General features: G+C 41.1%; 3 protein-coding genes across 6 annotated transcripts; all 3 read right to left on the bottom strand.

Moving 5' to 3' along the window:
* Positions 1 to 65: 65 nt before the first annotated feature.
* On the bottom strand, positions 66 to 2,538 carry LOC124327479 (probable ATP-dependent RNA helicase DDX52). The gene is made up of 8 exons (XM_046786416.1): positions 2,251 to 2,538; positions 1,881 to 2,191; positions 1,448 to 1,821; positions 1,311 to 1,383; positions 939 to 1,233; positions 589 to 862; positions 449 to 524; positions 66 to 383 (listed from the first exon to the last, which is right to left on the bottom strand). Exons 1-8 carry the CDS (start codon positions 2,335 to 2,337, stop codon positions 128 to 130), a joined length of 1,746 nt encoding a protein of 581 aa, XP_046642372.1. The 5' UTR covers positions 2,338 to 2,538; the 3' UTR covers positions 66 to 127.
* Positions 2,539 to 3,396: 858 nt separating this feature from the next.
* On the bottom strand, positions 3,397 to 6,972 carry LOC124325893 (group 3 secretory phospholipase A2-like). 4 transcript variants are annotated; one of them, XM_046784460.1, is made up of 5 exons: positions 6,637 to 6,972; positions 6,237 to 6,557; positions 4,818 to 5,045; positions 4,212 to 4,292; positions 3,397 to 4,129 (listed from the first exon to the last, which is right to left on the bottom strand). In XM_046784460.1, the coding sequence occupies exons 1-5, from the start codon at positions 6,879 to 6,881 to the stop codon at positions 4,018 to 4,020; spliced, it is 987 nt and encodes a 328-aa protein (XP_046640416.1). In that variant the 5' UTR covers positions 6,882 to 6,972; the 3' UTR covers positions 3,397 to 4,017. The 4 variants fall into 4 exon arrangements, with proteins under 4 accessions (XP_046640416.1, XP_046640419.1, XP_046640418.1 ...); XM_046784463.1 differs by lacking the exon at positions 4,818 to 5,045 and adding an exon at positions 5,561 to 5,776; XM_046784462.1 differs by lacking the exon at positions 4,818 to 5,045 and adding an exon at positions 5,561 to 5,779.
* A 1,073-nt stretch (positions 6,973 to 8,045) lies between these two features.
* Positions 8,046 to 10,419, bottom strand: LOC124327488 (putative phospholipase B-like 2). Its single transcript, XM_046786424.1, has 7 exons — positions 10,102 to 10,419; positions 9,786 to 10,032; positions 9,625 to 9,719; positions 9,190 to 9,560; positions 9,042 to 9,128; positions 8,624 to 8,979; positions 8,046 to 8,525 (listed from the first exon to the last, which is right to left on the bottom strand). The coding sequence occupies exons 1-7, from the start codon at positions 10,305 to 10,307 to the stop codon at positions 8,187 to 8,189; spliced, it is 1,701 nt and encodes a 566-aa protein (XP_046642380.1). The 5' UTR covers positions 10,308 to 10,419; the 3' UTR covers positions 8,046 to 8,186.
* Between the last annotated feature and the right edge of the window lie 763 nt (positions 10,420 to 11,182).

Genomic DNA, 11,182 nt, shown 5'->3' on the forward strand with positions numbered 1-11,182 from the left:
TGGACACAAAAAATCCAACAAGAAGTGTAATAAAACTTATGAATGGAAGTAATAATAAACTTTTAAAAATTTCACAAGGTTTTGTATTTTGTGTGAACGGCACAACGCATAAGATTTTTTATTTTTTTTACACATTATTGGCCAAAATTTTCTGCTTCTTAGATGACGGCCCTTGCTGTCCATTTTGTTTATTTTTTCGAACGTTGGCGATGATCCTTTCACGTTTTTTCCGCTTAATCTTGTCGGGGAGCGGTTCCGTGGAAATAGTTTTTCGAGTAGGGACCTTCCGGGCCATCTTCTTGGCATCGCTCCTTGAGGTTTTCTTCATTTGCAACATGTACTCTGGTACCTCGCATCCGGAATTCCGCATTACAGTGGCAATCCTACAAAGTAAAAGAGTAAGGACAATTGACACATTGGAATATTTATCCACAAAATAAAATCCTACTTGCGGAGGTAAACTGCATCACTCTCTGTGAAAAAAGTAATTGCTTTGCCTGGACGACCGGCGCGCCCCGTTCGACCTGAAAAAAAAAATTCTTTCATTGAGGATTGAAATCGAGAAAAATAAAAATTAACAGTACGTACCAATTCGGTGGATGTAACTGATGGCAGATGGCGGAAAGTCGTAATTGACCACAAGGTTAACACCTTTGAAATCAATACCACGACCCATAAGCTCCGTACATATAAGTACCCAAATTTGACCGGAGCGAAAGCTTTTCACCACATTGTCACGTTGAAGTTGAGAACGCTCTGCGTGAATGACGTCAACATTTATACCGTCATACACAAGTTCAGTGTATAATTCTTTTGCTCGTTCTTTTGTCTGAACAAATACTAAAACTGGTGGATTAAGACCCTAATAAATAAAATAAATAAATTTATTTTCTGTTATCGTCGTAGCTTAATCAAAGGGAAAACTGCTTGTTACTTACCTCAACAATTAGGTTGCGGAATGCCATTAGTTTTCCACCTTCGCTCCCGGCGAAGATGAGTTGTTGTTCCACCTTTTCGGAAGCAGAATTCTTTTGTCCGATAGTGAGCATAACTACGTTGTCAAGATTTAATTTGCACCACTCTTGGACGTCGAATGCAAAAGTTGCACTGAAGAAAGCTCTTCTGATCTGATTAGAATCGCATGCCCGGTAAATTGCCCCCAATTGATCACGAAACCCTTGGCGTCCTTCTTCAAACAACTTGTCTGATTCGTCAACAATAAGCCACTCCACACTAAAGAATAGTGGGGCAAGATATCAAAGGAATCGTTAAAATTTGAAAATATTAACATATTTGGAAAACTATCTTACTTTTTTAGTGAAATCGCAGGTGGTTCTTGCGAGAGCAAAAAGACCAATCGATTTGGTGTTGTGATAAGGATATCTACAAACAAATTTGGATAAAACAACCCTTTTGATAAAGGTGTATTCTGTAAAATTGATATTACCGAATCTTTGAGATGACTTTGGCCCAAATTTCTGCGTAGCTTTGCCTACATTGTCTATTACGTGACAACGTAAACCAATTCCTTCCGTTAGTTTAACGCATTCCCTATGAGTCTGATTGGCTAACTCGCGAGTAGGAGATACGATGACCGCTCTGAAACCTTTTTTCTGTGGGGCTCCAAGACAATGTATGATGGGGACCAAAAATGCAGCAGTTTTTCCAGATCCTGTCGGGGCACAAGCCAAAATCTCTCTTTTCTTTAGCATCAAAGGAATAGCTTGCATCTGAATTGGAGTAGGGACTTCATATCCTCTTGTTTGAATATTTTTAATAAGTTCTTCTTTGATACTGAACTGCTGTGCAAGCTCTTCAAACCTGAAACATTGAATAAATAAATCATTTTCCTAGGACAACCATTTTGTAAAACTACTCACGTTTCAACTGGAGTTGGAATATCACTACCCTGGACATGTATTTTGTGGGCTTTTCTCTTTCTGCTGATTTCCTCTTTCTTCAGTGCGGCTAACTCTTTTGGTGTTTTTATTTTTCTTTTCCTTTCGCGTCGCAATGCTTTAATTTCAGCTCTAGGATCAACAATGTTTTCCACAGTTTCATTCTCTTCATTTTCTTCACATGAATTGTTGTCAATATCATTTTCTGGTTGATGATTATGCTGTGCTTCGGTAGTGTCAATTCCAAGAGTAGAATTGCTCAATGAAGTAGAGGAAGGTTGTTTTTGAGCTAGCTGAATGAGGAGAACAACATTATAAATAGAATTTTTAAAAAATGTAAATAATGTGGTACCTGAAACTTAATAGCATCATTCTTGAATCTGTTTTTGTCAAATTTTGCGCCAGCTGACAGTCGCCTGAACAAGTCACGAGCATCCATTTTAATTGCCAAAAATAATGCAACACTTGGAAAACTTGGTCAATTAATTTTATTAGAAATGGGTATTTCGAAATTCAAATGAGAAACGAATTCAATGTTCAGATTAAACGATTAAACTTTCAATACACGTGCAAAACAGCACACCAAATTTTCTACACACTAGCAGACAGCATTTGGTAACGTTGCCAAGTGTAAGTAAGTCTCCTTATATAAGTGGCGCCTCTGCTGATGAAGCGGAGGCCCGAAGCTGACTGCAAACTAGGCTAACTAACAGACTTGCAGAGCTCCGGAATCCGGAATCCGGAATCCGGAATCCGGAATCATGGAAATAATTAACGAAGAAGACATAAAGATTACTTAGAGCCCTTTATCAATTTAACCGCCTCATCAGTTGTCTGCAAATAGTAGAAATCTGTAAATGTCTAATCAAGTTTTAAGTCAGCAATAAATTAACAAACTTGGCATTGGAAAAAACGTTTTAGAATGTATTTAAAATTATGAGTTTTATCAAATTTATTTACTAGCACATAAATAACTGTAAAAAATCAGTTCAGACGCAGTCCTTTCTGAAGGCTAAGCTTCCGCAAGACCGCAACGCCATAAATAATTAGTTAATTCACGCCAAGGTTAATACGCCAATGTTTAAGACCTCTAAAAAAAATCACCGAAACATCCCGGATGTAAGCTAACTTTATTCAGTAGTACATGCGCAAAAAGTTTAATCTGAGCTTTCAATCTGGTTCTTCTGAAGGTTAACCTGCTTTTTTTTTGTTTTGTTTTTCGTATTTCACAGTTTTGCTGAATCTTGTGTGTTGCAGCATCTCGTCCTTAGTTAGTCTGGGGTTGCTTAATAACAACTCAATGGCCGGCTGACCCACTTATAATCAAATAAATCAGCGTTTTATCCAGGAAATGCTCGATTGGTTCGATCAATTTATCTAATGGTTCCTGGCAGTGGCGTTGCGTATGTGTCAAAACAAACAACACATGCAAGCACGAAATTAACCTTCAGTTTACATTTAGCGCGTGTCAATGTAATGCGTAAATATGGCACATTGAAAATCAATATTTTATTTTTGCCAAATATAATAAGGACACGAAAACGGTCACAATAAATGGCGTTTAAAAGTTACACGAACACGACGTAATTTTTCTATTTGGCCATAATAGGAGAACACTTCTAGTTAGATGCAATTGGCAAGGCGCAAAATTGAATAACACAATTCAGATAATTCGTACGAAATTTCGGAGACGGAGAATCGGTTTCATCATAAAGAAACACGTGCATAAGCTGTATAATACGAATGAATGCGAGTTCGGACAATTTACACAAAAGTAAATAATACACACGTATGAAATATTGAGACCTTTCGACACGCGGAGTCTTAGACCCCCAGAAATTCGAGACGTCCTTCAATTTGCGATGATAATATCAAAGATAATGTCGTCACGGATGCCTACACGAATTCGGAACCGTGGTTGCCGACTTTAGTGAGGAATAGAAAGAAAATATGAAAGAAAAACAAACAAAAAGGTGTGCATGACTTTGCATGGATGATGCTGTCGAAGAGGAAAAACGACATTGGTTTCTATTTCCACTTGTGGGGAAAAAATTAATTGACCGCTTATTATCGGCGATGAAAAATCGTTAGACACGTAACGAAAAAAAAAACTGGAATTTCAATAAGGAATAGGATCGCGAAGATGAGCTTTCTTTTTCCACTCGTTCTGCGTGCACTTGCCCCACCAGGAACTCTTCTTGCAAACTTTCTCTGGTTTAAGCACAAAACATCTGTAAGAAAAAAATGAATTTGAAAAGATCAGAATTGTTTGTACATATAATATGAACGAAAAGTAATTGACGTTTATTATACTTGATTTGAATGATGTTGAAGAAAAGTTTTCCCACTAGGTTAGAGGCGGCCGTGTTGGCTTGTTTCAAGCATGAGCGGAATCTAAAAATGTCCAAGAGAACATTATTAATTAAATATTCTTGGCACGGGCTTCCACGTCAGTATAAAACCATGTTAAAGGCATAACGCAACATCCCAAAATCATTTCAGGCAAAAAAAAAATTTCATTTAATAATTAGAATGAAAGTTCGGCTGAACTGCTGGAGGCAAGGCGATGTCGGCCAAGAAGGTCATCAGCATACTCTCTAGCCTGTTCCATTTTCTTTCTAACGGTCCCTAATAGACATACATACTATTATTTTTTTGGGCGGTGTACGTACGAATTCTTGGAATTTCAAATTTTAGCCTAAGCCTTTTTTTAAAAACATTCGAGAAAATGATCGATCGATGGCCTCGTTTTCTGATTTGCCGTGTTGCCAAATAATTAACTGCCCACTTCGTCCTTGATTAAGGGCCCCCCTTTTCTGGTTTCGCTTTTTTTTTTCCCTAAACGATCAACACAACGGAACTTTTATCATTTTCAACACCGACGTCCAAGTTGATTGGAGGCGAGGGGACGAACGTTACCTGTCGTCGCAAGTGCAATGCATGGCCGTGTAAGGGCGACTATTGTAAAGGCCGAATTTCTCGGACCAAGCCGCGATGTGCTGAGGGCACTCATTGTCGTGCTGGCGACAGCACCTGTCCGCCGCTGCGTAGCCGCCCAGGTGCGACGGTCCGTCGGCCCGATTGCCCTTACCGCACCACTTTGTGTGCGGAATAATGTAGAGATCGTCGTCGGCGTCCCGTCTTCTCCTGGAAAAATATTGCAAAGTGCGAGGTTCGCTTCGTTGGATTCAACTGGATTTTGATTCTGCTGGATCCGCTCATACTATATATCTGTTATATTGGTTATATGAAGTTGTCGTTGGACGAAAGAGGGGTTTGAAGCAGCTCGGAAACGCTCAAGTTTTAACTTGCGAGTGTGTTAATCAAGAATTGACCGCACGAAAACGGGAAATAACAGGCCGATACAAGGACAGCGACGAGAAATAGAAGCCCGAAAAGTAACAAACAACAGAGACCTAACAGCTTGAAAGTGGCACATCAAAAGAGAATGAGGAAAAAAATAAGGCGAAGCTATTTTGGTTAAATGGATGAAAAAGTTATTTCAGTTTTTAAACGGCCCTTAAACTTCTAGACAATTCCTCGAGGACTTTTTTTGTGTACACCGCCCAAAATTGTTTTCCATCATTCCTATACATTAAATGGGCCCCCCAGTGGTCCATTACACGTGATGGTGTATTCTTGTGTGTTTTTTACTACTTCACCTCTCGTCGCAGTCGCAGGCTGAAATGGTGATGGGTCGATTGTTGGTGATGTCGTACTTGGATTTGCTACTCTTGATGGTCTCCGGGCAATGATCGTGTCGTCGGCAGCAGCGGTCCACGGCCTGCTCGGCTCCCAAGTCCTTGTACTGAGTAGCCCGATGACCGGAACCGCACCAAATCGTTCCCGGCAACATCATGATATCGCGCTTCCTCCTGCTGCGTCATCAATTTAGCGCAAGGTGTTGATGCCCGTGTATAACCACATCATCATATATCCCGATCCCCCAAATCCCATTACCCGTTAAAGAAAAAAAAGTCTCAAATTCGTTGTATACTACTACCCCGTGGTGGATTAGTATAACCACTCGTGTCTTGTTTCAAACCCCCCAAAGGAAAAATGAAAAAAAAAAAAAAAAAGAGTTTGAAATTGGAAGTAGACTCAAGTGGAAAAGTAGCAATCAGTCACGGAGAGAGAGAGAGAGAGAAACAGCAGCCCAAAAGTTAATAGGTTAAACCACAAAGTCGAAAATTACAACTTGAATGTACCAATCAAGAAAAGAACCCGTTGTTATTTAGTCAGGTATAAAAATGATCATGAGAATTTCGTTTTAGTATGCGGTGCTTGGCTTTTTCGTTCTACTGGGTTAACTTATAACAGTTTTTAAAAGATATTTACCTGACGGTCGAGGGATTTTCTGATTGACGGGCGGCCTTTCGCATCCGAGAGTGAAGCTGCCGGCACTCGATTTTCATTCGGCGGTAAACCGCCAACCGCGCAAGGTCTTCCGGTAGATCCGAGCGTCTCTCGATGATTCGAATGCTGGTGTTTAGACTGATGGCCGATAATTGTCGGTACTCGGCGGCCAGCTTTTCCTGAAAACCGGTTGCCATTTCGATATCTGTAATGTATTCACAGTCCTGCAGTGACTGGTCGGCATCGTAGATGAGCTGGATCAAATGGCGGCCGTCGCTCAACTGTCGAAGCACCGCTCCCTCTCTAAGAATAATTACCAATTTGGAAAAAAATAATTAATTTAAGACACGAACGATTAGATACTGTGAATCAATAATTTTACTTGGTTCCGTTGAGTGTGTAAACTGCGTTGGTTTCTTTGAGTGCGATGCCGTTCAAGTAAAAACGTCGCTCCACTTCGCCATCTTCCAGGACGTCAAAAGCGTAAAAATTGGGCATCAGCAGCACGGGATCTTTCGGGTCTGTCGATCCGGCGGCTTCTCCTTCATCCAACCCGTTCGCTCTGCAGAATGTGAACCAGATCGCCAAAACCGTGAGAATTTTCACAACCTTATTTATACAAGCCATGACTTTGGATAGTTTCTGGTGTGTGGACGGAACTGACAGAACGTTCGAGTTGAAAGCGCCAGACGAGACTGCCGCTTCAATGGCTCATACTCTCAAACCACAACGGCGGGGAAACAAAAAATAATGATGTAAAATTTTAAAAAAGGAGGGGTCTCCGCAGGGGATATCCAGGTAAACGGAGCAATCTTACAATATTTCTAGAGGATATCCAATAGGAATGGTCGAAATTGCTGACGTCAAATGGCACCATATTCAAACCATTTTTCTTTTCCCCTCAAGGATGCCTCACTCAACCGAACGACCCTCCAGGCCAGTGTACCAGCCTCTTGCTTCGTCCAATCATATGCTCTCAAAGCGGGCTGGATTCCGTGACGTCAAATCGTACGACCTCCTACCCATTCCCTCTCCAATTACACCGCCAGCGGAGGAGAAGAATAATAAGAAAAGAAAAAAAAAAATAATAATTACATACGTATGTTCTCCTCACTCAAGAATTCCCTTCTCCCTCTCTCACTCTGCCTATCTTTCTGGCCCGTTCAAACGAAATAATAGACGGAACCTTTTATTGTCTGCTCGGCCTTGTCCTCACTCTTTCTATATTGTGGTACGCTATACACACGCCGGCCGCGTTTTTCTTTTTCTCTTTCAGATTGTCGTTTAATCCGACCATTAATAGAACGACAACCTAGAGAGACCCAGCTGAAGAGAACTCGGAAAGTTCTAGACGGTGAGGGGAGACCCGGCTCGAATTTCTTCATCGTTCGTTGGTTGAATACGGCATCCGCGTGATCCTTATCAACGCTCAGCGCCCTCATGTTTCCCCGGTCTGGGGAATCTCGTTTAGACCGTAAAGTAGACGCATCTGCTTACACATCCCCCCACCCCCATCCCACTCCACTCTACTCCCTCTGATGTTACACAAATGGCAATCCAAACCATCGCACCCAGTAACTAAACGAACAAGAGACTATAGGAGCGGACGGACGCGCGAGCTGACGCGATCAAAGTTCATTGGGCACGAACGCCGGAAAAGAAATTAAAAAAAAAAAGTCAATTCCAAACTCCAAGTGGATCAACCAATTTCTCTGAAGATACAAAATCCGGTCTTCCGTCGGAGAGCCAAGTGACTGTTGCTGACAGCGCTAAGATTTTCATTGGCCAAAGTATACGGGAAACGTGTGTACTTTCCGTAAATAGAAACTGACCGGCAGACAAGACAGGACAGGATAAAGAGTATTCTTAGAAATAGAAATCGTAGTATGCATTTGGGAATATGAGGATATACATCAGCGGTTTTTTCTTGTTTTAGAGTGTCCACTCGGTCTGAACTGGTTCGAACTTCCATAGATCGGGATGGCCGATGTGGGACATGTTGACGAAATCAGATTCGCTCCAGCGAAAGGCCGGGAGCGAGTCGAAGGTGGGACCACCGACGGCGATAAAGTCAAGCGAAGTCATGAGCTGATGCGAGGTGACCTTGCAGTCGGTGGCGCCGTGAGAGCGGTGACTGAGCGCGTGAAATGGGTAAGTGCCGTTGGCTGGATTCAAATCGTTTCGAGCCGAGATGGCGTTCTCTCCGGAATATTTCGGCTCGCACTTCTCACACCGAGAAAGCGGGTCGTTGCGGTAATCGTTGTACCGCATCTAAACAAATCGCCAAATTTTGAGTTTACGGCTTGCTGCGTCATCCCTCAACCAAAAAGCAAATAAAATAAAATAAAATAGAAAGCACAAACACTCACCATACGGATCATCGAGTCCATGTCTGTGATTTTGGATTGATCGCGATTGAAAATGAGCGCGCGAGGAGTTTTGTCGTATGTGAACCAATCACCGTACTGTTCCACCAGTGCCGGTACCCCAGACAGATTGAAAATTGTAGGGAAATAAGGGCTGTTGTACGACGGCCAAAACGATTGCGATCTCAAAACGTCGGTGGCATCGCGAGATTCGATCAGGGTCGGTAATTGTTCCAGCACCCAAAAGAGGCCGTCACGAAGGGGTTTGAAAGGCTTGAAAAGTTTGTAATCGACAATCATCCACTGGTTGTTGTATGTGCCGCTGTTGTGACGGCTAAAGACTTCGGTCCATTCTTTCCCTAAAGTAATAATAAAAATAAATTGTAAAACTTTCATCTTAAAAGAAAGTCACTCTTGATACCGCTTGAGGCGAGACGATTGGCGACCATCGATCGGACTCCTTCAAGAACTTGGCCAGTAGGTTTGATGTACTTGAATAACTCCACATCTAAAAATAGCCAGTAGTTACAATCCGCATAATTAAACCGCAATCTAGAAAGGTGATTTACTGTTGTTTCCGATTGTAGTTTCCATGGAAACAAGACCAGAAGAGATGACGCTGAAGTCGTCTCCCGAATACAATAGGCCCGGGTACGAAGAAAACGACATGGAGTGGCCTGGAATAACCGCCGAATCTTCAGCTGCCGTTCGATGAACCTCAAAGCTATACTTTTTCAAAATCCTGATCATCGATTCGTAGCCGTTCCATGTCACGTGCGAAGTGTAAATGTCAGATGCGTCTGGAAGTACTTTAATTAAGGCAGAACACGATGCAAACATGTGGCGTCGGCCAATTTTATTGAGTCGCCAATCTTTCCCTGCTTTTTGCGGGGCAAACATTTGCTCAAACTCTTCCATATCACCAAAAATATTGAACCACCTAGGTGAACCAATCAAGAATAAAGAAAAGGATGTTTGACAATTCTCTTCAGATAATTACTTACATAAAACCATAAGTGCCCATTGAATGGCCAGTATTCACTGCTGCTTTTTCCCAGCCTGCTGCCAAGCCTTCCATTTGTTCATAGAACAAACCCACCTATATAGTTAAATGACATTATGAAAAATTGAGAAAAAAAATTAAGACAAATGAATTTAAAGATACCTGATGCCAGAATGGGCTTGTGTTTCTGAGCTTGGTGTACATCTTGTTAACCCATTTGGTGTTGGTGGCCAAAAAGGTTCGCAGCTTGCTGCAGTAGCCATCTCGACCCTTGCAGTAATCTTGCAGCGTGTTCAAGTACGAGAAATAAATGAGCTCGTGAGTAAGATAGCCTTCAAGGAAACCGGCTGCCTTAGACTGGACAGAATCTGGGAAATTGCCATTGGTCCAGACTTCAAAATTAGCCCACCTAACAAACAAGTATAATGATAAGGATATAACATGTAGCACAGGAAAAATGAATAAAAATGTTACACACCCTGTCTGATTGATGGCGTTGGTAAATTTGGCCCCAGCAACATATTTGTCGCGAGGTGGTTCGTGGTGGACGATTACAAATTCTTCATTGCTTTCATCAAACACAGCAAAGGCTGTTTTCGACTCTGGCGCTTGGCTAACTTGAACAGATTGGATACAGATGAGCTGCAAGCTCACCATCAAGCAGGCAAGATGAAACCTGTTCATCTTCGTCGAGTGACACGGATCAACTACTTGGAAAATTAGAAAATAGAAATGCAGCTTGTATATTCTTCTTTTCTCTTCTATGTTGAAACGCCCCCCTCAGAAAATCCGTCGTATTGGTTTGTTTTGAAGTAAAACAGCTGATTGAAAATCTTCTGGACCCCTACTGGCCGTGAGCGAAACTGTGTTCCCCTATATATTTGAAAAGGGAAAACCTGGAAAAAGCAAACTGTGTATAATTAGTCATAAATACCTGTTACGAGAAAGTTGAGACTTTCACAGGCTTTCACTCTCATTTTTATGTATTCTCATCATAAGCACAGTAAAAAAGCATAAGTAAATATCCACTTCGGATGGCTGAAGCCGTTATGATAGACGCACACGTCTGTATTTCAGTATTTGTAATCCCACTTCGTAACAGTAAAATAATAATAATAAAAAATAATTGCGAGAATAAGATAATGCGGAAAATGTACGAAAGGATGCACAATAAATAAAATAAACAGCTGGGGGCAACTGGATTTTGGAAATTTTCCTGAAAAATTCGGATTTTACATCATTTTAAATTACGTTGAAGGAATTCAAATTGGAAATTCTTTAAAATGCGTACAAAGCAAAAGATAAAAATAAAAACCCCAAGATTTGGCTTGTGCGTCATGAATTAATAATTTCAGGAAAGAGAAATTGAGAATAATTTCAAAAATAATATCAGTACGTTCATTGTTCCTCTTTTTCTCCGGTTGTTTTTACCTTGGTTTTTACATTTTAAAACTTTATAAGCTACAGTCTTTTACTAAGGTTACGTAATTGCAGTTAACAGTTACATAGAAGCGACACTAAAATTACCACAATAAAGACCGAAAAAAAGAAACTGAAGG

The sequence above is a fragment of the Daphnia pulicaria genome, chromosome 2 (genome assembly GCF_021234035.1).
Source record: "Daphnia pulicaria isolate SC F1-1A chromosome 2, SC_F0-13Bv2, whole genome shotgun sequence".
Taxonomy (NCBI): domain Eukaryota; kingdom Metazoa; phylum Arthropoda; class Branchiopoda; order Diplostraca; family Daphniidae; genus Daphnia; species Daphnia pulicaria.

Excerpts from the sequence above, each read along its gene's own strand:
- LOC124327479 (XM_046786416.1), bottom strand. The coding sequence starts at position 2,337 with ATGGATGCTCGTGACTTGTTCAGGCGACTGTCAGCTGGCGCAAAATTT. Across the intron at positions 1,822-1,880 it reads ATTCCAACTCCAGTTGAAAC|GTTTGAAGAGCTTGCACAGC; the intron begins GTGAGTAGTTTT and ends TCAATGTTTCAG. Across the intron at positions 1,384-1,447 it reads AAAGTCATCTCAAAGATTCG|ATATCCTTATCACAACACCA; the intron begins GTAATATCAATT and ends ATTTGTTTGTAG.
- LOC124325893 (XM_046784460.1), bottom strand. The coding sequence starts at position 6,881 with ATGGCTTGTATAAATAAGGTTGTGAAAATTCTCACGGTTTTGGCGATC. Across the intron at positions 6,558-6,636 it reads TACACACTCAACGGAACCAA|AGAGGGAGCGGTGCTTCGAC; the intron begins GTAAAATTATTG and ends AATTATTCTTAG. Across the intron at positions 5,046-6,236 it reads GAAAATCCCTCGACCGTCAG|GAGAAGACGGGACGCCGACG; the intron begins GTAAATATCTTT and ends ATATTTTTCCAG.
- LOC124327488 (XM_046786424.1), bottom strand. The coding sequence starts at position 10,307 with ATGAACAGGTTTCATCTTGCCTGCTTGATGGTGAGCTTGCAGCTCATC. Across the intron at positions 9,561-9,624 it reads ATGGGCACTTATGGTTTTAT|GTGGTTCAATATTTTTGGTG; the intron begins GTAAGTAATTAT and ends TGGTTCACCTAG. Across the intron at positions 8,526-8,623 it reads TGGACTCGATGATCCGTATG|ATGCGGTACAACGATTACCG; the intron begins GTGAGTGTTTGT and ends CGATTTGTTTAG.